The sequence below is a fragment of the Choloepus didactylus genome, chromosome 2, assembly GCF_015220235.1.
Source record: "Choloepus didactylus isolate mChoDid1 chromosome 2, mChoDid1.pri, whole genome shotgun sequence".
Lineage (NCBI taxonomy): Eukaryota > Metazoa > Chordata > Mammalia > Pilosa > Megalonychidae > Choloepus > Choloepus didactylus.
Window position 1 is genome coordinate 12,028,997 of NC_051308.1, and position 26,566 is coordinate 12,055,562.

Here is a 26,566-nt window from a genome sequence, read left to right on the forward strand (position 1 = left end):
CCCAGAAGTGACTTTCCCAGCTGATTGGATTGCTTGCAGTGTCCCTGAAAGCGTTTTAGCCTGGTCCGTTTAAACTGAGCAGAACAGAGACCAGCAAGTCAGACTTTATGATTAATCACAGTGGAAGTAAGACCTTCACCTTCAGACCTTTTGTTTTCCCCCAATGTTTCTGGGTAATAATCTTCCTGAGACAGATTCTCAATTTTACTCATCTTTGATTTCATGATGCTTTTGGATTTTGTTCTGGTTTGCAAAAGCAAAATACCGGAAATGGATTGGCTTTTATAAAGGGATTTATTAGGGTGCAAATTTGCAGTTCTAAGGCCATAAAAGTGTCCAAACTAAGGCATTGACAAGAGGATATCTTCACTAAAGAAAGACCATTGGCATCTGGAACACCTTTGTCAGCTGGGAAGGCACGTGGCTGGTGTCTGCTGGTCGTTTGTCCCGGGTTGTGTTGATTTCTGCTCCTGATTCCAGTGGCGTTGTCTTTAAGCATCTGTGGATTCTCACTTAGTTTCTCTGGATCAAACTCTGGGTTTCATCTCTTAGCATCTCCAAACATCTGGTTTCAACAGCTATCTCCAAAATGTCTCTGGGCATTTTATAAGCATCTCTCTCTGTGTCGGCTCTTGTGGGTTCTCCTTGTTTCTTCCAGGGGCAAACTCTAGATTACATATCTTAGCTTCTCTTCAAAATGTCTCTCTCAGCTTCTCTGAGCTCCTTTTCTCTGTAAGCTCTAATCTTAAAGGACTCTAGTAAACTAATCAATACCCACCCTGAATGAGCGGGTTCACAACTGCATGGAAATAATTTAATCAGAGGTCTCACCCACAGCTGGATGGGTCACATCTCCATGGAAACATTCAATCAAAAGGTTCCATCCTACAGCCTCAAACCAGCACAGTTTTGTACCTAGTAGCAACTCAATAATGGAATTGATTAGATTGTCCAAGGCACTTGGCATGTATCAATCAATTCAATCCAGACTTTTTTTTTTTTTTTTGGTATCTCAAACACCTAACTGGGAAAATGAGATTTTCGTCATGCTTTCTGAGCCACCAACATTCCTCCTCTCTCACCATCCCCATGCCTTGTTTCCCACCCCTTGACAATAAGGTCACCTTAGGCAACTTACATCTTTGGTCCTGAATTGGCCTGACCATTCACTACCTACTTACTTCTTTGTTTTGTTTTGTTTAGAAAAACGAAAACAGTTTTACTCACAAACCATAAAATCCATCCAAAGTGTGCAATCAGTGGCCCTCAGTATAATCGGAGTTACACATTCATCACTACAATAAATTTGAGAACATTCTCATTGCTCCAAAAAGAAAAATCCCATAATCCTTATACTCCCCTGTTATTAACACTTATTATTGGTATAGTAACTTTGATACAATTTATGAAAGAATATCACTGTTAGCTATAGTCCATAGTTTGCATTAGTTATATTTTTCCCATATACCACACTGTTATTAACACCTTATAACAGTGACTTTCATTTGTTCTAGTTCACGTAAGAACATTCTTATAGTTGTACAATTAACCACAGTCATCATCCACAACAGGGTTCACTATGTTGTACAGTCCCATATTTTATCCTTTAGTTTTCCTTCTAGTGACATACATGACCCTAAACTTCCTCTTTCAATCACAATCACACACATACTACAGCACTGTTAGTTACACTTACATAATGTGCTCCCATCACTGCTTCTATTTCCTAACATTTATAATCAACCTTATTAAAAATTCTTTAAATTAAGAATAAATTAAGATAAGCCAGACACATAAGGACAAATATTGCAGGGTCTCACTGATAGGAACTAATTATAATATGTAAACTCATAGACATGAAATATAAGGTACCAAGATACAGGACAAGGCTGAAGAATGGGGAGCAGTTGCTTAGTATGAGCAGAATGATCAACTAGGATGAACTTAAGTGTTTGGAAATGAACAGGGGTGTTGGTAGCAAGATGTGAGACTAACTAACAGTGCCAATTGGTGCGTGAATGAGGTGGAAAGGGGAAGCTCAGAGTCATATATGTCACCAGAAGGGAAGTTGGAGGTCAAAAGATGGGAATGTATAAAACTGAATCCTATGGTGGGCAATGTCTATGATTAACTACAAATATTAGAAATCTCTTCCATGAGCCAGAACAAATGTATGATAATACAACTAGACATTAATAATAGAGGGGCATATAGGGAAAAAATATATTTAAAAAAAAAGAATAAATTAAGAATCAGATCCCCATTCTGTACCCTCATTCTATCTCCTGATAACCTATACTCGAGATTTTAACTCCAAGAGTTTGTTCATTATAATTAGTTCACATTAATGAGACCATACAATGTTTTTCCTTTTGTGTCTGGCTTATTTCACTAAACATAATGTCCTTAAAGTTCATTCATTACTGTTGCGTTTATCAGGACTTCATTTCTTCTTATAGCTGAATAATATTCCGTATGTATATATGCATTTTCTTTATTCATTCAGCAGTTGATGGTGACTTGGGTTGTTTCCATCTTTCGGCAGTTGTGAATAATGCTGCTGTGATCATCAGGTGCAAATGTCTATATGCGTTCCTGCTTTCAGTTCCTCTGAGTATATATTTAGTAGGGGGATTGCCAAATCATGTGGCAATTCTATATTTAGCTTTCTGAGGAACCACCAAACTGTCTTTCATAGAGGCTGCACCTCTACATTCCCACTAGCAGTGATTAAGTGTTCCTATTTCTCCACATCCCCGTCAACACTTGTAGTTTTCTGTTTTTTTTTTTTGTTGTTGTTGTTGTTGTTTTGATGGTGGCCATTCTAGTAGGTGTGAAATAATATCTTATTGTGATTTTGATTTGCATTTCCCTAATAGCTAGTGGTGTTGAGCACCTTTTCATGTGCTTTTTAGGCATTTGTATATCCTCTTTGGAGAAATGTCTATTCAATGCCCATTTTTTAATTGGGTTATTTGTCTTTTTATTGTTGAGTTGTAGGCTTTCTTTATATTATTCTAGATATTAAACTCTTATTGGATATGTGAATTCTATTTATTTTTTCTCATTGAGTAGGCTGCCTTTTCACTTTCTTGACAAAGTATTTTGAAACACAAAATTCATTTTTCATTTTGAGGAGATCCCATTTATCTATTTTTTCTTTCATTGTTTGTTCTTTGGGTGTAAGGTCTAAGAACCCACGTCCTTCCAAAAGATCTTGAAGATGTTTCCTACGTTTTTCTTCTAGGAGTTTTATGGTCTTTGTTCTTATATTCAGGTCTGTCATCCATTTTGAGTTAATTTTTGTATAAGGTGTAAGATACGGGTCCTCTTTGATTTTTTTTGCATATGAATATCTAGTTCTCTCACCACCATTTGTTTAAGAGACAGTTCTGTCCCCATTGAGTGGATTTGGCAGTCTTGTCAAAAATCAATTAACCATAGACCTGAGAATCTATTTTTGAGCTCTAAATTCAACTCCATTGATCAATTTATCTATCTTTATGCAGTACCATGCTGTTTTTGCTATTGTAGCTTTGTGATATGTTTTAAAGTCAGGGATTGTGAGTCCCACAATTTTGTTCTTTTTCAAGATGTTTTTGGCTACTTGGTACCCCTTGCTTTTCCAAATAAATTTGATGATTGGCTTTTCCATTTCTGCAGGAGGTTGTTGAATTTTTATTGGAATTGCAGTGAATCTGTAAATCAATTTAGGTAAATTTGACATCTTACCAATATTTGGTTTTCCAACCATGAACATGGAATGTCCTTCCATTTATTTTAATCTTCTTTGATTTCTTTTAGCAATGTTTTGTAGTTTTCTGTGAATAGCTCCTTTATATCCTTGGTTAAATTTATTCCTAGATATTTGATTCATTTATTGCTAATGTAAATGGATTTTTTTTTCTTGATTTCCTTCTCATATTGCACATTACTAGTGTGTGGAAGCACTACTGGTTTTTGTGTGTTGATTTTGTATCCTGCCACCTTACTGAACTCATTTCTTAGCTCTAGTAGTAATAGCTTTGTTGTAAATTTTTGGAGACTTTCTAAATATAGGATCATGTTACCTGTAATCAGTGAAAAGGTTTATTTCTTCCTTTCCAGTTTGGTTGCCTTTTATTTCTTGTTTCTTGCCTAATTGCTCTAGGTAGAATTTCCAGTACAACGATGAACAACAGTGGGAACAATGGGCATCCTTGTCTTGCTCCAGATCTTAGAGGGAAAATTTTAGTCTTTAGTCGTTGAGTATGATGTTACCTGTGGGTTTTTCATAGATGCCCCTTATCATGTTGAGGGAGTCTCCTTCTATTCCTGTGATTCAAAGTGTTTTTATCAAGAAAGGATGCTGAATTTTGTCAGTTGCCCTTTCCGTGTGAATCAAGATGTTCATGTGGTTTTACCTCCTTCAATTTGTTAATGTGATATATTACATTAATTGATTTTCTTGTGTTGAACCACACTTGTGTACCTGGAATAAAACCCACTTGATCATGGTGTATAATTCTTTTAATGTGGTGTTGGATTTGATATGCAATATTTTGTTGAGGATTTTTGCAGCTATATTCATTACAGAACTTGTTCTGTACTTTTCTTTTCCTGTAGTATCATTATCTGGCTTTGGTATTAGGGTGATGTTGGCTTCATAGAATGAGTTAGGTAGCATTCCCTCCTGTTCAATTTTTTGGAAGAGTTTGAGCAGGATTGGTATTAATTCTTCTTGGAATGCTTGCTAGAATTCATCTGTAAATCCATCTTGTCCTGGGCTTTTTTTCTGGGAGATTTTGGATGACTTAATTCAATCTCTTGTTATTGGTTTGTTGAGGTCTTCTGTTACCTTCTTGAGTCATGTAGGTTGTTTGTGGATTTCAAGAAAGGTCCATTTCACCTAAATTGTCTGATGTGTTGCCATACGGTTCCTCATATTATTCTCTTATGGTCACTTTTATTTCTTTGGGGTTAGTAGTAATGTCCCCTCTCTCGTTTCTGATTTTATTTATTTGCATCTTTTTTGTCTTTGACAGTCTAGCTAAGGGATTGCCAATTTAATTGATTTTTTCAAGGAACCAACTTTTGGTTTTGTTAATTCTCTCTATTGTTTTTATTCTCAATTTCATTTATTTCTACTCTGATTTTCCTCCTGCTTGCTTTAGGTTTAGTTTGTTGTTCTTTTTCTAGTTCTTATAGGTTTGCAGTTAAGACTTCAATTTTAGCTCTTTCTTCTTTTATAGGCATTTAGTACTGTAAATTTCCCCCTCAACACTGCCTTCACTGCATCCCATAGGTTTTGATGTGTTGTGTTCTCATTTTCATTCATCTCAAGATATTTACTGATTTCCCTTGTAATTTCTTCTTCTGACCCACTGGTTATTTAAGGATGTGTTACTCAACTTCCATATATTTGTGGGTTTTCCAGTTCTCTGCCTCTTCTTGATTTCCAGCTTCATTCTATTATGGTCAGAGAAGATGCTTTGTAAAATTTTGATCTTTTTATATTTATTGAGACTTGTTTTGTGACACAACATGTGGTCTGTCTTGGAGAATTATTCATGCACACTTGAGAAGAACGTATGTCCTGTTTTGGGGTGCAGCATTCCATATATGTCTGTTAGGTCCAGTTCACTTATCATATTACTCAAGTTCTTTGTTTCCTTATTGATCCTCTGTCTAGATGTTCTGTCTGTTGATGAGAGTGGTGTATTGAAGTTTCCAACTCTTATTGTAGAGAAGTTTATTTCTCCCTTCAGTTTTGCCAGTGTTTGTCTCATGTATTTTGGGGCATCCTGGTTAGGTGCATAAATAAATATTTATGATTTTTATTTCTTCTTGGTGAATTGCCCCTTTTATTAATATATATTGTCCTTTGTGTGTGTGTGTGTGTGTGTGTGTGTGTTTTTAACAGTTTCGTATTTAAAGTCTATTTTGTCCACTATTAGAATTGCTACCCCAGCTCTTTTCTGGTTACTGTTTGCGTGGAGTATCTTTTTTCAACCTTTCACTTTCAACCTATTTGTGTCCTTAGGTCCAAAATGAGTCACTTGTAGACAACATATACATGGATCATATTTTTTAATCCATTCTGCCAATCTGTGTCTTTTAATTAGGGAGTTTAATCCATTAACATTCAATGTTATTACTGTAAAGGCAGTACTTACTTCAACCACTTTATCCTTTGGCTTTTATATGTCATATCCTATTCTTGTTTTTGTTTTTGTTTTTACTGCTTTAGTCACCTTTACTGATTGTGCCAATTTGGATATATTATGTCCTCCATAAAAGTCATGATCTTTTAACCCAGTCTTGTTGGGGGGAACATTTTGATTGAGTGTTTTCATAGAGATGTGACTCACCCAACTATGGATGATACCTTTGATTAAATTATTTCAATGAAGATGTGGACCCCACCCATTCAGGGTGGGTCTTGATTAATTCTCTGAAGTACTTAAGAGAGCTCAAGAGTGGACACTTAGGCTGAGAGATTTCAAATGGAGTCGAGAGGTCACTCTGGTGGACATTCTTATGCACTGTATAGATAACACCTCTTAGGTTTTAATGTATTGGAATAGCTAGAAGTAAATACCTGAAACTACCAAACTCCAACCCAGTAGTCTGGACTCCTGAAGACGATCATATAATAATGTAGATTACAAGGGGTGACAGTGTGATTGTGAAGACCTTGTGGATCACACCCCCTTTATCTAGTGTATGGATGAGTGGAGGAATGGGGATAAAAACTAAAGGACAAATGGGGTGGGATGGGGGTGTTCCTTTTTCACTTTTATTTTTTATTCTTGTTCTGGTTCTTTCTGATGTAAGGAAAATATTCAGAGATAGATTGTGGTGATGAATGCATAACTATGTTATCATCCTGTGGACAGTAGATTGTATACCATGGATGATTGTATGGTGTGTGAATGTATTTCAATAAAACTGAATTTAATTAAAAAAAAAAAAAAAAAGAGTGGACACTTAGAGGTGTTTGGAGACGTTTGGAGATGCTAGCCCAGAGATAGTTTGGAGAAAGTCATTCTGAAACCAGAACCCGGCAGCAAAGGATCAGCAGACTCCAGCCACGTGCCTTCCCAGCTAACAGAGGTTTTCTGGACACCATTTCAGCTCTTATTCATCTGATTCTTGCCCTGGGTGTATGGTACGATTTTTGAGATTGCACTATTTCTGCAATTGTTTCACCCCAGGAGAAAGCTTCTTTTCCCCTCTTCCTCCTCTTGGAAGGTTGATCTGTTCTGTTGGTTTTCTATTTGCTTCTATATGTTTTTAATACTCCTTTCATTACCTCTAACTGCTCTTTCAGTGGGTTAATTCTGGGAGGGGGCTCTTCTCAGAGAGGACTTTCCCAAGTCAGTTTGTTCCAGTTAAAACAGGCCCAGGGACCCACAGAGGGGGTGTAGATTGGTTCCAAAATGCCTGGTGAAGGATATCCAAAAGAATGCTGATCTTCTCTCTGATGGCTCCCTGAAGTGGTGCTTTCCTGGAATGCCCAGCAGACGGTGCTCTCCAGCCAACTGTTCCCCTCAGTCCTACAGTGATACTGTGCCATTAACTCTCAGCTGACTAGGCCCCTGCCAGGGACATAGTTGAGATAGAGGCTGCCAGCTGCTTTTGTCTGGGATGGGTTGAAACTGTTCCTCAGATCCCAGATCCTGGAATCTGAAATCTCTAATCAACAGCAGCAAACTGTGCTGGGCATTGTCTCCCTCTTCTCTTGGGGAAGAGCCACCCTTTAGCCAATGTTTCCCTCTGCCCCAAGAAGTTACTATCTCTCAATCAGCCCCACTTCCACCCCTGCTAGGGGTGGGGTTGAAACATTCTTGGGGAAGAGAGCTTCTGTTTCCAGCCAGGGAGTGGCTCCTGAGCCTGCCTGCCCTGCCAGTGGGGGATGGGCACCAGCCTCCACACTGTGGAGAGTTTTGCTCACAGAACATCACCGCAATTTATCAGTCTCTTCCTTCCACTCTTCTATAGATGGTGTATGGTGTTCTTCTGGTCTCTAGAGTCCCCCAGACAGTTGTTCCAGACCGTTTCTGGTTATTTACTAGCTGCCCTGGAGGATGAACTAAATCCTAGAGCTCCCTATTCCACCTTCTTAGGAGGGGGAGAACCTTCTTTGGGATTTGATCCATTGCTTTTAGAATAGAGGGGGATCCATGGTTAGTCTACAAGTTGTTAAGCTGGTTAATATTTTATTTTCCTTAATAATCCCTGCTCTATCAGGTGTTGGCAAACTATGGTCCACAGGTCAAATCTGGCTACCACCTATTTTTGCAAATAAATTTTTATTGGAACACAGCCATGCTCACTCATTTATGACTTTGGCTGCCTTTGCACTATAATGGTTGAGTAGTTGCACACAGACCCTATGGCTGGCAAAGCCTAAAATTTTCTATCTGGTCCTTTACAGAAAAGTTTGCTGCCCTCTGCTCTAGGTGCTCTGCTGATAAAATGCAACAATGTTTTAATAACCGTCATTATTATTATTCTTTAAATTAATAGAATGAGAAACCAAGGTGAAGTAATTAAGTAAAATAGAATTTCTGAACTAAGGATTCATGTGTTCTTATGTTTAGGACAAATTATTGATTAGTTTGGTAGTTTCCAGTGAGTGTTATGACAATTGGCCATTAAACCATCTCTTTATTTGAATAATTTTTAAAAGGGCTGCATATATATATTGAAATCAAATGAGAGGCTATTTTGAATTTAAGAATCCCATATTCATTTTTAGAGATAACCAAAAGATGCCAAAAATCATTTTACTCCCAATTATCTCCAGGTACTCAACAAACCTGGGTCAGAAATCATCAACTTTTATGTATATCATAGTGGAAGAGTTACTGCCCAGCTTTGAGGATTATTTTTAGCATGGAAGCTGTCCAGAATTTCTACTGATAGAACATAGGTAACTCAGTTAAAGGGAAAAATTATTTTTCTCTCCTGCAGTTAAGCACAAGAGTAATGTCTGGTTGTAGAACCCCGGGTGAGAGATACTTTGCGCCGACAGGATTATAAATCTATTAATTTTTGTTCTCCTGCAAGGCATTAGTTGCTGATTCATAGCTGTGTACTTCATATTCTTTCATCCTGAGGTAGTGGCTTGGTCCCAGTGCTGTCTAAGCTCAAAACTTCTCTAAGGAATAAAATGCCCTTCAGAATGGCTCAGGAGTCTTTACATGCCCAGGGATTTTTAGGTCAAATGTTTTTTTTTTTTTTAATTGAGATTGTTCACATACCATACAATTATCCAAAGATCCAAAGTGTACAATCAGTTGCCCCCAGTACAGCTGTGCATCCATCACCACAATTATTTTTTTTTCAATTTTTAGAACATTTTCATTACTCCAGAAAAGAAATAAAGACACAAAAAAAGAAAACTCATATCCTCCCATACCCCTCACCCCCCCTCCATTATTGACTCATAGTATTGGTATGGTACATTTATTACTATTGATAAAGAATGTTAAAATACTAACTGTAGTATATAGTTTGCAATAGGTATATTTTTTCCCATATGCCCCTCTATTATTAACTTCTACTTATAGTGTCATACATTTGTTCTGGTTCATGAAAGAGATTTCTTATATTTGTACAGTTAATCATGGACATTGCCCAACACAAGGTTCATTGTTTTATACATTTCCATCTTTTAACCTCCAACTTTGCCTCTGGTGACATACGTGACTCTGAGCTTCCCATTTCTACCACATTCATGCATCATTCAGCACTGTTAGTTATTCTCACAATGTGCTACTGTCATCTCTGTCCATTTCCAAACATTTAAGTTCAACCTAGTTGAACATTCTGCTCATAATAAGCACCACTCCCCATTCTTTAGCCTCGTTCTATATTCTGGTAACTTATATTTCATGTCTAAGAGTTTACATATTATAATTAGTTCATATCAGTTAGACCCTGCAATATTTGTCCTTATGTGTCTGACTTGTTTCACTCAATGTAGTGCCCTCAAGGTTTCTACCTCAACCCATTTTTTTTTAAGATGGTTTTGTTCACACACCATACATTCCATCCTAAGTAAACAATTGATGGTTCCCTGTATGGTCATGTATTTATGTATTCGCCACCATCACCACTATCTATACAAGGATCTCTCCAATTCTTCCACAAAGCAGGAGGACGGGTCAAAGAAGGTAGAGAGAAAAAGAGAAAGAGAAAAGAAAGCAAAACAAAAAACAAAAACAAACAAACAAACATGACAGCTAGGAAGCAACAAAAGGAAAGATAGCATTAAACTAAAGGATAATAAAAAGTCAGACAACATCACCAATGCCAAGAGTCCCATGCCTCTCCCTTATGTCCCCCTCTTATATGCATTTAGCTTTGGTATATTGCCTTTGTTACATTCAAGGAAGCATGATAAAATTTTTCTGTTAATTGTAGTCTCTAGTTTGCATTGATTGTATTTTCCCCCCAATCCCACCCTATTTTTAACACCTTGCAAGGTTGACATTCATTTGTTCTTCCTTATGAAAAAACATATTTGTACATTTTATCACAATTGTCGAGCACTCTAGGTTTCAATTAGTTATACAGTCCCAGTCTTTATCTTTCCTCTTTCCTTCTGGTGTCCCACATGCTCCTAATCTTCCTCTTTCAATCATACTCACAGTCATCTTTGTTCAGTGTACTTACATTGCTGTGCTACCATCACCCAAAACTGAGTTCCAAACCTCTCACTCCTGTCTTTTCCTGTCTGTCTGTAGTGCTCCCTTTAGTATTTCCTGTAGAGCAGGTATCTCGTTCACAAACTCTGTCATTGTCTATTTGTCAGAGAATATTTTAAACTCTCCCTCACATTTGAGGGACAGTTTTGCCAGATATAGGATTCTTGGTTGGCAGTTTTTCAGTATCTTAAATATATCACCCCACTTCTTCTTGCCTCCATGGTTTCTACTGAGAAATCCACACATAGTCATATCAAGCTTCCTTTTGTATGTGATGGATTGCTTTTCTCTTGCTGCTTTCAGGATTCTCTCTTTTTCTTTGATGTTTGATAATCTGATTATTAAGTGTCTTGGCATAGGCCTATTCAGATCTGTTCTGTTTGGGGTACGCTGTGTTTCTTGGATCTGTAATTTTATGTCTTTCATAAGAGCTGGGAAATTTTCATTGATTATTTCCTCTATTATTGCTTCTGCCCCTTTTCTCTTCTCTTCTCCTCCTGGGACACCCATGACATGTACATTCATGCATTTCATGTAGTCATTCAGTTCCTTGAGACGTTGCTCATATTTTTCCATTCTTTTCCCTATCTATTCTTTTGTGTATAGGATTTCAGGTGTCTTGTTCTCCAGATCCTGAGTGTTTTCTTCTGCCTCTTGAGATCTGCTGTTGTATGTCTCCATTGTATCTTTCATCCCTTGTGTTGTGCCTTTCATTTCCATAGATTCTGCCAGTTGGTTGAACTTTCAATTTCTACCTTATGTACACCCAGTGTTTTCATTATACACTTCATCTCTTTTGCCATATCTTCCCTAATCTTTTTGAATTGATTTAGCATTAGTTGTTTCGATTCCTGTATCTCAGTTGAAGTGTAAGTTTGTTCCTTTGGGCCATAACTTCGTTTTTCTTAGTGTAGGTTTTAGTTTTCTGTTGTCTAGGCATCTGGTTTCCTTGGTTATCCCAATCAGGTTTTCCCAGACCAGAACAGGCTCATGTCCCAAAAAGGGGGCAATATTCAGTATCAGGCTTCCCTGAGGGTGTGTTTTAGAAGATTGACACACCCTGTGAGGTCTCAAGCTGCTGTGCTTTTCATAAACTGCCTAGCAGGTAATGCCTGTCAGCCTGTAGCTCCTGACTGGTGTAAGGAGGTATGACCTCCTTAGTTTCTGTTTTGGCTGTTTTCCCCCAGGCTCTGGGGTCTGGTGGGTAGTAGAGCTGGGCACCACCTCCTTCCTCTTAGGGAAGATGTATCCCCTAGGGGGTTATCATTTGCATTTAAATAGGTTCTTTGTCTCTCTGACTCTGCTACCTCCACCCTTGTCTGGGTCAGAGAGCTGTGAACTGAAAATGGCTGAGGCTTTCTCCACTGAGCTGCTCAGGTTGAGAGAGAGAAAAAGGGACAGAAAGCCCCCTTTCAGGGCCAGTCCACGGCCCCCAGTTTCACCCATTGGCCAGAGATAGCACCCAGTCCTCTGGGCTCTCCCTCCTGGGACAGAGAAGTCTGCTAGCTCTTCAAGGTCAGTCATCACTAAAAGCCTCTGCTTGTTGGGTATTTGCAGCTTGCATTGAGCAGTCCACGTTTGCCAATTAAAACCACAGTTGGAGCTGGACTGAGGTATATTCACTTGTTTGGAGAGTACTGCTGTCTATCACAGTGAGTCTTTGTAGTTTGGGCTGCTGTGGGAGGAGGGGGCTCCTGGCTTGGGGCCACAGTTTCTACTCACAGATCCCACACTGCAATCTCAGGCATTCCTCCCAATCCAGGTTGGTGCATGATGTGTGGACAGTCACAGTTGTCCCCAGCAGTTATTCCAGATCATTTACTAGTTGTTCCTGGTTGTTTATTAGTTGCTCCAGGGGGACTAACTAACTTCCACTCCTCTATGCTGCCATCTTCTCCCATTTCTAGGTCAAATGTTTTGAGAGATTTCCCATTTTAAATATGTGTACCAAAGATTGGTTCAAAACTTTACTGAGCAAAAAAGAAAAAAATTTTTTGTTCTAGGAAACTTTTTACACCCTACCCCCACCCCCATAGTCATAAAACACACTGCAATTGTCCAATACCAGCTCCCCATCCCTGGTTTTATGTCTATGCTCATCTTCCTCTAGCATTTGGAGAACTTTAAGCTCCAATGTAGGCCAACCATCAGAACTATCACATACAGTTGTATAGCTTGGGTACTGCACAACTGCATGAGGGACCTACATCTAAGGTGTTCTGTTCACATCATATATGTCATAAATTTGTATATTTATTTTCACTTTTCTGGCACATGAAGCAAAGTGTCTTGTTCTTACAAAATCCATATATTACAACTGATTTCCAAGGTTTGAACATAAAGCGTCTTGAGGAAGGGGCACATCTTCACAGTTCCCATGGTGACACTGTATGGGTAGCCCTTCCACTGCTTTGCATTGGGTCATATTCCACGGGCACCAGTGGAGAGGTGGACGTGAGTCAGGCCACCCTTCTGCTAGACTGCCTGTTAGCTCACCAGCATGCCTACAAGGCTGTATGGGTGTGTGCGACTCTTCTGAATGAAGACTGGTATACTTGAAGGGACTTCCAGTGTGGGAGGGAAAGTAAATGATAATGTTTTCCAGTAGACTAACTCATGCAGCTTAAGTAGTTCAGGGCATGAGATCCATTGGCCATCTCTGAGCAAGTGTAGAATGCCACAGACTTTGGAGAAGACACAGCCTGCTGACACCTTGATTTTGGACTTCCAGCCTCCAAACTGTGAACTAATAAATTCCTGTTATTTAAGCCAACCAATGTGTGGTATTTGTCATAGCAGCCCTGGAAAACTGAGATGGCTGTGATTCCACATTATTGTCATGAGTACCTGACTGGCATCACAAGCAGAGCCTGGCTTGAGATGTGCATCCATTTTATAGGACTTTTTGTTAATATCTGAAATAAATTGCCATATCCCTATTTTTTTTTTTTTAGATAGAGAAATAGATACATAGATGAATAATGATTTGTTACTGTGCCAGTCTGGATATATTATGTCCCCCCAAAAGCCATATTCTTAGTGATTATTAGGTTGGAATCTTTTGATTGAGTGTTTCCATAGAGATGTGACTCAATCAAGTGTGGGTGAAATGTGTGATTAAATTATTTCTATGGAGATATGGACCCCAACCATTCAGAGTAGGTCTTGATTTAATCACTGGAGTCCTGTAAAAGAGCACACAAACAGAAGGAGCTCAGAACTGCTGAGAAAGACTTTTGGAGAGATGCTTTGGAGCTGACATGGACGATAAGAGAACTTGAAGATGCAGACAGAAGGACATTTAGCTATGAGATGAAGCCCAGAGTTTGCCCTGGGATATGCTAAGACAGGATCCCAGGCACTTAGAGAGAAACATCTTGGGAGGAAGAACTAAGAACACACAGGAGCTGAGAGAGGAGTTGGAACACAACCCAGAATCTATAGACGCCAGCTACATGCCTTCCCAGCTAACAGAGGTTTTCCAGACGCCACTGACCTTTCTTCAGTGAAGGAATCATCTGCTGATGCCTTAGTTTGGACACTTTTATGGCCTTAGAACTGTAAATTTGTAACTTATTAATCCCCTTTATAAAAGCCAATCCATTTCTGGTATTTTGCATAATGGCAGCATTAACAAACAGAAACAATCATATACATGAAAATACCAGTTCAGGGTTGGTTTTTGAGCCACACACCAGAGTTGTTGACTCCCTACTGTCTTGTTCTTTGGTTTATGTGGATCCTTAAAACACTGAAGCTCTTGCTCAGGACCAGAAATTGTGTCTCATGTATTCTTGTCTCTGCCCAAGTGCCTTGTTTGTATTATACCTGGTTACTGTGAATGCATGAAATTATATAAAAGTAAGTTGTGGGAAAATGAACATCTTCAATTGTGGGAAGGTGGTGGAGTAAGGAGCTCCGGGACTCAGTACTTCCACCAGAACAACTATTAAACCAGCAGGAACTGTCTGAAACAACTATTTTGAAACTCCAGAGGCCAGAAGAACATAATACAGCATCCAGGGAAGAGGAGGATGATGAGGCTAATAAATTATGGTAATGAACAGTAAATTGCTCTCTCCACATGGCAGCTAATGGTATCCAGTGTCCAGTGTCTCTTGGCAGGCCACCCTGGGTCCAGCCCCTGGCTAATGTGCTGATGACAGAAAAGGAAATAAAAATCCTCTTCCCCAACACCAGGGGTGGGCAAGGCTGATGAGCAATCACAGCTTTTGATTAGCAAATTTGGATGCTGGGGGCCTGGCTCTGTGGGCAGTCATTGTTTCAACCCTCCCTGGATAAGGTGCAGGTGGTGAGACTTAAAGATGTTGCACTTCCTTGGGGCTGCAGGGGAGAGTTAGCTGAAGAGCTGCATTTGCTGGGCAGCTGAGGAAAGCTCAGCATTGGGGAGCTATCAGAGAAGCTCTTGGTGCCTTTTCTGATCCCTTCCCCAGGGCACTTTGGAGCCAGTCTGTGTCCCCTTCTTGCTGGCCCAGATTTGGCTTGGGAAGACTGATTTGGGAAAGACCTCTCCAGCGTGGCCTTCATCCCAGAATTTACTATTCAGGCAAAAGAAACTTGAGACAAAAGGAATGTAAGCAACTATGGAGGCGGACAGTCTGGGGCAAAGGCCTGCCAGCTTCAAACACCCAGGAGAGGGAAGTATGTCTCCTGGGAAACAGAGGGGACAACCCTTTGTAAGCAGAGGAACTCAAAACAACTAACAAGTAAACACCCAGGACAAGACACAGGTCCAGAAAGACAGGGAGACCCTGCACAGTGCATTTGCCTGAGGCAAACCTTCCTGATGGGAGGGCTGTAGCACAAGAAAATCTCTGTGTTATCACCTGCTGGTTACAAAATTAAGAAACAGACATCTTGGGGAATAAATGCCAGAGTTAACATTTAAAAATAATAAAATGTACAGTGTACAACAAAGGAGTACAAGACAAAGAAACAGGAAATGATGGTCTATCCAATAGAAAAGGATAAAAATCCAGAAAACACCAGTGAAGAAGGTGAGAAAATGGACACACTGAACAAAGTCTTTAAAAAATGATCTTAGAAATGCTCAAGGAGTTGAAGGAAAATAGAGAAATAACTAAAGAATGTCAAGAAAATGATGAATGAGCATTATGAGACTCTTGGTAAAGAGACAAAATTTAAAAGGAACCAAACAGAACTATTGGAGTTGAAGACCACGATAACTGAAAAGAAAAATGACCAGAAGGGTTTTAAGAGCAGATTGGAGTGGATAGAAGAATGAATCAGTGAACTCAAAGACAAGACACTTGAAATGAGTCAGGCAGAGGAGCAGAGAGAAAAAAAGACTCATTAGAAGCAAAAATAGTGTACGAATATACACATTATGAGAGTCCCAGAAGGAGAAGAAAGGGCAGAAGGAATATTCAAAGATATAATGACAGGAACTCCCCAAACTTAGCAAAAGATATGAATATGCACATCCAAGAAGACTGAAGAGCACCAAACAGGATAAACATAAAGAAAAATACACCCCTTTGTGTATTGATCACACTATCGAATGCAAAGGACAAGGAGAGAGTTTTGAAAACTGCAAGAGAAAAGCAACGTGTTACATACAAGAGAATCCCAATAAAATGAGGGCCAGTTTCTCATGGAGAAATCCAATGGAGGGAAGAAGGCAGTGGGTTGAAATACTTAAAGTGCTGAAGAAAAACAGTTGCCAGCCAAGAATTTTATATCCAGTGAGACTTGCTTTCAAAAATGAGGGAGCAATTAAGACATTCTCAGATAAACAAAAGCTGAGGGAGTTCATCACCACTAGACTTGCCCTACAACTAATGCTGCAAGGGAATTCTTCAGACTGAAGGGAAAGGACACTGGACAGTGGTTCAAAACACCATAAAGAAAAAAAGACCTGCAGTAAAGGTAACCACTTGAGTAGTTATAAATGCCAGTATTGTCATAGAAATGACAGTATTATCATAGTATATTGTTTGATATGTAACTTCACTCTTGAGTTCCTGCAGGTACTAAAATGCAAAAGAATAAAAAGTAATGATGTCTTTTTTTTGGACATGCAATGTATAAAGATATAAATGGCAACAAGTACCTATAAAAATTTTGGGGGAACTGAGGGGTATAGGAAAAGTATCTGTGCCTGCTATTGAAGTTAAGTTGGTATCAAACCAAATATGATTGTGATATATTTAGTGTGTTAAATTTCAACCCCATGGTAACCAAAGGAAAATAGATGAAAAATATATCCAGATAGAAATGAGAAAGCACTCAATATGGTACACACAAAAAATCAAATAATTATAAAAGTAAGCATTAATGGAAGAGTTGAGGGACAAAAAGGTATAAGACTCACAAAGATTAACTAGCAAAATAGCAGAAGAAAGTCCTGATTTTCATTTGTGACTAAGTGTAAAGGGATTAAATTCTCCAGTCAAAAGGCAGAGTTTGGCAGAATGGATAAAACAGCAAGATACAACTCAGTGCTGTCTGCAAGAGACTCACCTTAAAGTCAAATATACAAGTAAGTTGACAGTGAAAGGATGGAAAAAATATACCATTCATGTGGTAAACAAAAGAGAGCTGGGATAGCTAAACTATTATATCTATAGACTTCAAATCAAAAACAGTCATGAAGGACAAAGATGGTCGATAAATGGGACAGTTCAATAAGAAGATGTAACAATTATAAATATATACTCACCTCTCAGCAGAGGCCCAAAATATATGATGGAAATATTGACAAATGTGAAGGGAGAAACTGATGACTCTATATTAATAGGAGATTGTAATACTCTCTCAATAATGGACAAAAAATCTAGTCAGAAGATCAATAAGGAAGGACAAGACTTGAATGATACTTAAACCAACTAGACCTAACACACATATAGAGAACACGTCACCCAACAGAAACAGAGTATGCATTCTTCTCAAGTGCACATGGATTGTTCTCCAGGATAGACCATATGTTAGGTCATGAAACAAGTCTCAATAAATTCAGAAATATTGAAATCACACAATGTATGTTCTCTGACCACAAAGGAAGGCTTGTATTAGGGCACTGCTTTGACACCTGGATCATCAGTACAGGGCTGGGTACCAGTGCAGGGGGCATAGACCAGATCCAGTGGGCCTGGGATAGGGTCTGGAAGGACTCCAAAAATCCCTGTTTTTTTCCTTGCACTTTATGGTCTGTGCAACAGATGACACTCTTTGGCTACCTGTTTCCCCTCTGAATCGGTTAAAATGCTGGCACCCTCCTCCACGTCTAACTGGGCTGGGGTGGGGTCTGAAATTGCAGGGATCCTGTGTTCTCACTTCACGGCCAATATCTGGCTCAGTGTTGGGCTGTGTCCCACTCTGTACGTGGGGTGGAGGACCCGGGGCTGTCCCAGATCCCCATCCACAGCCGCCCACCAGGCAAGGATCGGGCTGCCCGCTGCTTCTTCTCTCAAGGGTAAGGGATGGGCACCAGGAACCACAGAAGGAATTACCGTCTCTGACCACGGTTTCTCAGTCTCTTTGTTCTGCACTCCCCTTGGCATTGTACCATTCTCCCCTGTTCCCTGGATCTCCAAACAGTTGATTTGGACATTTTCTGTCTGGCTGCTTGCTGCTTTGGGGAGAGAAGTAGACTCTTCTGTTCCATACGTAATCCTCCATTTTGGAAGCTCCTTCTTGGGGCTATTTTGTATTCAGCACTCCCCGGTGGCTTGAGTCCTGCCTGGGTCGCTGTGGACTTGGGTCCCTGTGTCTGGATATGTGTGGGGACCTGTCTCACTGCAGTGACGTGTCTGTAGTCCCTGTCCCTGGTGGGAGGTGGGAAGGATCCCAGCCGCTGCCTCTGGGCAGTTCCCAAGCTGTGTGGGACCGAGTGAGGGGGAGGCAAGAGGACCAGCTGGTCCAGGATGGAAGTTTCCTACCTGATATTTTTCTCTTTCTTTGATTCAGCATTTGTGGAATCCCTCTATCTAACTTCCTCCAAAGTTCTAAGCAAGTGAGATTTGTCGTTTTTTTTCTCTGAGTCTCTGGGGAGGTTTTTCCAAGGGTTGTTTTATGTCACTGTGTTGATGACATCACCTCCAGTCACCCTCTTGGCATAGTCCTTTCCATGGGTCTCTGAGACAGTCCTTTTTGTTGAAGATTTTGACCTATAGCTGATTGTGTTTTCAGGGAAGCATCAAAATAAAAACCATCTGTGACCTTCGTGTGCAGTGAGAGCAGTGAACACAAAATAGCTCTCTGGGTACCTTTGTCTGGTTACTCTTTGCTCTTGGGGTTCCTCCAGGAGTCTCCTTCAGACCCCGCTTTGACGTCAAATTCTTTCAAAGATAAACTGAGGCATTTAAAATTTTTTGTTAAAGTTTACTTGGTCCAGAAATGATTCATGAGTTGAGCAGCATGCAAACCAAAAGTGGTAAGGAGCTCCAGTTCTTGTTTTTTGATGATACTCTGTTTTTGTTTTAAGCAGGATGAGATATACATGAAAAATATAAGAAAATGTATGAGAGTAAGAAATCTGGTTCTTTTTTTAGGCACTTGGTCACCAGTATACATATGGTTATTTTTCCCCCTAACTTTTCAATGTGAAAATTTCAAACATAAGCAAAAGCAGAGACTAGTAAACCCCGCAGACCTGTCATCCATCGGTTATCACCTCTTTGCTATGTTGATGGGTCCCCACCCACCCTGTCTCTATTACCATGTTTTTGGCTGTGGGGCCTGACTTTGGAGGAAAGTCGCAGTACAAAATCCAGCTTTGTAAACTTTGTGGCTTTGGGTCCACCACACTGTATCTTAGTTTACCCAAACTGTTATGACAAATACCACACAATGGGTTAGTTTAACACCAGGAATTTATTGGCTCACAGTTTCAGAGGCTAGAAGTCCAAAATTAAGGCATCAGCAAGGCCACGCTTTGTCTCCAAAGCCTATAGTGTTCTGGTTCGCCGCAATCCTTGGGGTTCATTGGCTTCCACCTCTGCCTCCCGTCACATCATGTTCTCTTACCTTCGTTCCATCTGCTCCACATCATGTTCTCTTACCTTCGTTCCATCTGCTCTCCTGGTTTCCAATGACTTCCAGTTTCTCCCTGTGCAGTCTTCTCTAAATGATGTGTCTGAATTTCTTCTGCTTACGCAGGCCTCCAGTAATCCAGATTAAGGCCCACCCTGATCCAGTTGGGCCCTACCTTAACTAAAAATAACATCTTTAAAAGGTCCTAGCTACAAATAAATCCACACTCACAGGAACACTGATGAAGATTAAGGACATGTCTTCCATGGGGGAACATGACTCAGTCTACTACACATAGTATCTCTGAGCTTTGGTTTTCATGTATAAATCCAAGAAGCAAATGTGCATAAGGTGCTCAGCATAGCAACTGGTATACAGTAAGCTGCTAATACATGTCCACTGGGCATTAGAGAAATGATGCCTGGAAGCTTTGGGAGCTTTCCCTGACAGCTGCACCTGCTCTTGGGCAAAAAAAAGCTGCCCATTAAAGCCACCACTCACAGGCAACTGGAGAGGAAGGTCAAGGAATGGTCTCTCCAGGGACCTCCTTCTACAGTGGCCTCCTCCTGCAAACATCTCTTCCCAACAGCTGCTCGATTACCCTATCCCAGGGTCACAGAAAGTAAAGACAGTGCTTTTCAAAGAAGCCTCTGGTAAGACATAAAAGAGGAATAGAAGGGAAGAGGGAGTGAAATGGAAACAAACACTGAATTGGACAAAAGCTGTATAGGGCAGTACTTCCCAAACGTTAATGAGCGAATGAATCGCCTGGGTCCCTTGTTTCCATGTGGATTCATACGGTGCTGAAGCTGGGGGCCACAGACCCCGCTTTGAGTAGCAAGAACACAGGACAAACAACAACCCACTAGGCTAAATTTATCCGACTGCCTGTTTCTGTATGGCTTGTGAGCTAATTACGGATTTTACATTTTTCAATGGTTAAAAAAAAAATCAAAAGAATATTTTGTGACCAGAAAAATGATATGGAATTCAAATTTCAGCATTCATAAAGTTTTATTGGAACACTGTCACGCCCATTTTTTACTCTTGTCTATGGCTGTTTTCACGGGGCAGAGTTAAGTATTTGTAACAGAGAACATGCAAAGCCTAAAATATTTGTTATCTGGGCCTTTTCAGAAGCAGCTGAGCCCTGATACAGCGATGCCTGCTCCCAATGCTCTGACAGCCAGGAGGGGGCAGCAGAGAGCTACTTATGGGGCCACAGCTGAGGGCAAGGCCTTCACAAGGAGAAAAGTGGTAGCTGACGTGAGTGGAGGAGTATTTGGGAATGAGAGTTAGGGGGACTAAGTGTAGATTTTATAATGGAGGGTCTGAGATACAGGCATGAGGTAGAGATGTCAAGGGGAACTAGGACTAGGAGAAGAGGTGGTGATTATAAAGGCAGAAGCTAGACAAGGCCCCATAAAAGGGCAGTCAGCAGCAATTTGGTGTTGGAATGGAAAGGCCAAGTCAGGGTGAAGAGGTCTGGGAAGACACGTGGAGCTTGGACTTCAGGGCAAGGCGATAGGGAGCCATTGCAGGGCCCCAGGTGCTAGAATGATAGCATCAGATTTTAGGTCAGCGATTAGGACTTTGGTGGCTGTGCCTCAGGGGAAGCTGTTGCAGCAATCCAAGGGCAAGATGATGAGGGGCTCAGCGGGAAGATGGGGGTGATGGGAAGGGGAGGGACCAGCCATGGAGGGCCCTGAGAAATAATGCAGCCCACCTGTGACCAGAATTCACTTTTCCCTAGTTCTGTGTTTCCACCCCTGGGGCAAGGCTGGACAAACAGTGTTGCTACTTCTTTCTCTCACTCCCTTTCCCCCTCTCCCTCCCTTGCTTTTCTCTGCTTTCAAGGTGTTCATGATGCAATTGGGCTGGTTCTCTTTTTGCTTCTGGCCTGGATGTTTTCTTGAAGGTGACTTTTGCAACTGTCTGATTTCACCCATTATGAGCTGGTTCTACTGGTTTAGCACTCAGCCTTTGGGTGAGGCCTTTTTTTTTTTTTTTTTTTGCACATGGGCAGGTCACCTGGAAACTTTAGATGTGATTTCCAAGGGCTTATGTCCTCCCTGGTGCCTGCCCCAATTGGGGGCTATTGTCAGTGGGCTGCATGGTCCAGAGTCAGCTGGGATGTCAGCTGCACCCCTGCTTTAGGGTTTGGGGCTTGCTATCAGAGGCAGGCATGTCATCAGATGCAAAGCCCCCTGCCCTTCTGGATTTGACTATCTGTATGCTTCAGTGGATCTCATGGGGGTGATGCTAATGTATGCATGTTTCCTTGAAATGGATTACAACCTTACAAGCACACAAGACAGGGACTGGACTGACCTCCTCAGGGGTCAGTCAGGTAGCTTTGGGCTGTGTGGGTTGGCCACAGTGGAGCCCTGGGAGAACTTCCCTGAAGAGGCGTAGTCTGCACGGCAGCCCCCGGGTGGGCACCAGCTGACAGCTCCAAGTGCAGCTGTCCTGGAAACATTGTGCTGGGAGCGCTGTGGACACAAAACCCCTTTCTTTGAAACAAAAAGAGTACTGTGTCCGACTCAGTCTCATTTAGGAAATTATTAGTCTCTACAGCTAGAAATAAGTAGATTACATTTTTAAAAAGATTAATTTAATCTCTATAACAAGGAACATTTAGAGGAATATGTTCATTCAACAATGAAATGTTTCCAAAGGACAAACGGAAGCTTTGAAGCTTGAGATACTTTTCACGTTAACCAGATTTAGAAAAGCTACTCCAACATTAACTTTTAATAAAAACTTTTAATAAAAATTAGTGTTAGTGGAAAATAATTTACAGACTATAAAATTCACCTGTTTTAAAGTGTACAATTCAAGGATTTTTTTAGTATATTTATGGAGCTGTACAACCATTACCACAATCTAACTACAGAATGTTCCTATTGCTCCCAAAAGGTCTCTTACTTTTTAATCATATTATATGATACTAGGGAAATAATTTTAATGTATGACTTCCTGCGCTTGCATTGTCTAGAAGTTATATTCTTGCTAATAAATGACCTTTGTTGGTATCTCTTACAGGCAAACATGAGACAGCTGGGGCAAAGCTCTTGCAATCTTATCAAGAATTGAGGTGAGTGTTGAAAGAGGACAAGTTGTCCTGGGGCCTGCAGGGCAGGAGCTCAAAGGACACCCTGAAAGAACTTCCAGATCTTTTGACTTTCAGATGTCAGTGCTTTGGAATGTAACTTTTTTTTTTTTTTTTTTTAAAGATAAGGTACTTGGAAATGATTCAAGTAGAGATATTTTCAGAATCTTATGGAAAGCCTTCTAGGAGTTAGCATAGTATTTTCTTACTAAACATTTTGTTTCGTTTGTTAAATTTTCCCGAAATGTTGTAAGGAGACTAAATGTTATTTCATTCAAGGAAATTATAAACCAAGTATTTGCCTTTGTTTATCATTCCTATCTCCAACACCTTGTCCAGTGCCTGGTACCTTAGAGACAGGCAATAAACACTGGTGGGATTGATTAATGGCCTTAGAGGTTTTAACTTCTTGACACAAAACTCTAAAATCCTAGCAGTCTTGAAGCTGGCAGTAATTCACATGCCTGATTACAATGAACTTTATTAAAGTATTACTGAAAGCTCCCCACCAGCAGCTATTTTTCTGCCCATAATGAGATTTTCTGGTCTTAGGACTTTGTCATGTTTTACTTCCTCACTTTCCCCACTTCTTTTAGCACAGGCTTCCAATGCCTCTCATAGCTGATTTTGACATCCAAAACATTTCTGGCACTTCTGCTGATGTGGTCTCCACTGAGAGAATGCACAAATACAGTTGGAAACACCTGCATGGAGTCTGAGCTTCCAGAATAGCCCAAGTGGCAAAGTTGCATCCAGAGCACCCTGTTTTAGAATACATTGATGGAATCAAGTGCCCAGACGTTAGCAAGTATAATGCCTATGTCCCATATTCAGATACCACTATATTCAGATTCAGTATACTCAGAAACTGGGCAAAGAACCATCTCTAAGCAGGGCTGCTGGATCCTCTTCTAAAAACTGAGCAAGTTAAAAAAAAAAAAAAAAAAAAAGGAAAAGCTAAGGGCTTGAATTATAGGATAATGACACATTTTTTGTCTCTTTGTAAAACGAATAATTTGCATAGTTCACAACCTGTTCCTTACACCTGTATTTTTCCTTGGCAGCAAAATTTCTGTGGTTCCTCCTACCCCACCTCCTCTCAGCGAAAACCAGTGCAGTGGCAAGACTGCGGTAATGTATCTGTTCGTTCTGTGTGCTTCCCTAGGGAAGGGGGAAATGGAAGAGAGACATAGGAAAGAAGGAGGCTTGAAAGGTTGAGTAGTGAACCTCGTAGCGAAGGGATCTAGCTCTGGAGTGAGTCATTAAACAAGGCAGAGAACGCAGGCCCTGAATTGGAGGTTGGGAGATTCTGGGTCTTCTGTCAGCATTCCATGGTCCTGAGACCATCTGCCATTATCAATTGTCCTGCACCCAACACCCTGGTGCCTTTTTGTCTCGCCATTTCCTTGGCTCTCTTTTCCTAATTATGCCTTTGAGTGTGTGGATCTGCAGAGGCTGGTATGTGTCTGGGGACCCCTGTGTGTCTAAGGGGAAAAGCGGGCTGGTTCAGAAGGGTCTGAGAGTGTGAATGTCTGTGCAAACGTGTGTCTCTTTTGTGTCCTGGTGTAAAGTGGACCAGGACTATTTCTGTCAAAAGATCTGCCACCCATTAGCAGTGTGATCAGGAGGGTTTCCCATCCAGCTTGTCTCCTGTGGCTGTTGTGAGACATTAATAAAATAACGTATACGACGGTATTTTGAAAAATGTTAAGCGCTGTGGAAATCTATGGTATTGATCACTTTCATTCTTATTATTCTGTGAATGAAAGGGAGTCACTCCGTATATTGGAGGATATGATGGGAAATGTGCATCTGGTGGTGAGAGAGAGAAAACATACATTCTCTTTCTAATATCAAACTGAGACCCAGGGCGATCTTCAAAATCCTGCTCTGCTCTCTCCCTGGGATTTTAAATTCTCTTATTTATTGGATGGGTGGGTGGGTGGGTGGATGGACAGACAGCTGGACAGATGGGTGGGTGGACAAATAGGTAGATGGATGAGACTGGTGATGGGAAGTGATGCCCATTCTGTTGTTTTCTTCTTCCTTCTGCTTTGAGAATGGAACTCCTTGGCCCCAATTTGGTCACCCTGTGCCTGGTACTGTCCCTTAGCCCTTATTTCAAATGCCTTCCATCCACGTTGCCTTCCCTTCTGGGTGAAGTCAGGGTGGGTTATAAGCAAAAGGAGATTAAACAAGCAGTAATTTACCTGGGTACTGTCTTTGAGCCAACTAAACGTCAGATACTAAGAGATGGTTGTTATCAGCAACAAATTGAAAAAGCCCCTTTCTTTAATGTGATGCCAAAATAGAGTGGAGAAAAGCTGAGTCAAGAGGAGACCTCCCAAGAGAACTGAGACCCTCTCCACTTCCAGGCATGTGTGTACACACTCACGCCCGCAGGCGCTTGCACACACCCACACCCGCAGGCACCTGTACACACCTGCACCCACATGCACCTGGCACTGATTTGGGGTTGGCGGTCTAGAGACTGCTGGGGCAGACACAGGCCATGGAACATAATTCTTATTCTCTCTCCTTCTGTCTTTGTTTTAGTTACAAGAACTTGGTCAGTTTAAAGGATTTAATAAGTCGGTGGAAAATTTGTTTCTGTCTGTTACCACCCACATGAAAAGTAAGTGGATGCCTCTTGATGTGTTCTTCCCACAGCCAACCGGGCTAGCCAAGCAGACTGGGCAGGGCCTGGCCAGCGACCTTGGCTGGGACTGTCCCTGGGACAGGACCCCGCACTTGTTCCCTGGACTCTGGGGCTTTCTCGGGGGCAGCCCCATTCCCAGGCCCTTCTCCTCTTCACTGGCAGAGCAGGCTTCCGGTTCCTTTTTGGAGAGAGAAAACCGCACTTCAGTGCACTGGGCTCGCTTAGTGTACGTGTCCCCAGCTCAGAGACAAGGGGAAAGGAGCTGGAAACAGCCCTTGGAGCTAGCATGGACCACCATTCTACACTCTCCCCAACCAACAAAGAAAACTCAGTGATAGGATTACCATGAACATAACAACACAACCCTTTGGGCTTGATGGGCCCCATATCTGACTTTTGCATGAAATTACTTTTCCACTCTCCTTTTCTCCTTAGTAAAATTGTTTTCTTCAATAACCCAGTAATCGAGCAAGTTGTAGAAGCAAGTAACCCAGAACTGTCACTGCTGAGAATCTTTTCTCTTTTGGCATTCTTTCTGCTCAGATATTTTTTTTCCTTTTTAGCTTAAAATGCAAGTCTTAGATAACAGACTCCATTTCGTGCCTCCTAGGATGCTCAGACCTAGTTAGTGGGTTTGGGGTGCTTTCAGCATCCATTGCCCTTTCACTGGGTTTCTGTTTGGCCTCTATTCTTCATGCCTCTTCCTGCCATTGCATTTGGATGGTTTCGTTTTTGTATCATCCATTGGCTCCGAGACAGCCTTATTTGATTTGAATTGGTCATCCGTATTCCCCAGGAGCTGTTGCGTGATGACAACCAAAGTCAAACCTGCGCTCTTCAGATGAGCGGACACAATGGCTGTCTCATGCAGCAATCTGTCCCTTTCTCCTTCAGAAGGAGAAAGCCGCTGAATTTCATGCTGCCTGTTTTGCTGACCGAGCTCGGATGTTTTAACGGCACCCCCATCCCTGCCAGGCTGTGTGACAATGTGCCACACCCTGTGCCCATCAGCCTTGGACGCGGGGTTTCTGATTGTAGCCGCTGCGTGCGCTTTGACGCTTCTGGTCGGGCGTTCCCCGCATC

At 41.1% G+C, this 26,566-nt stretch overlaps 1 protein-coding gene across 3 annotated transcripts in view; it reads left to right on the forward strand.

Annotated features, from left to right (window-relative positions):
• SYTL3 (synaptotagmin like 3) overlaps positions 1 to 26,566 on the forward strand; it is a 125,845-nt gene that overhangs the window by 53,301 nt on the left and 45,978 nt on the right. For 2 of the 3 annotated variants that reach the window (XM_037820655.1, XM_037820662.1), the window contains 3 exons: positions 22,758 to 22,809; positions 23,889 to 23,955; positions 25,381 to 25,459. In XM_037820655.1, coding sequence (XP_037676583.1) covers positions 22,758 to 22,809; positions 23,889 to 23,955; positions 25,381 to 25,459 — 198 coding nt within the window. The remainder of the gene's footprint in view (positions 1 to 22,757; positions 22,810 to 23,888; positions 23,956 to 25,380; positions 25,460 to 26,566) is intronic. The other variant, XM_037820671.1, reaches the window with a different exon arrangement.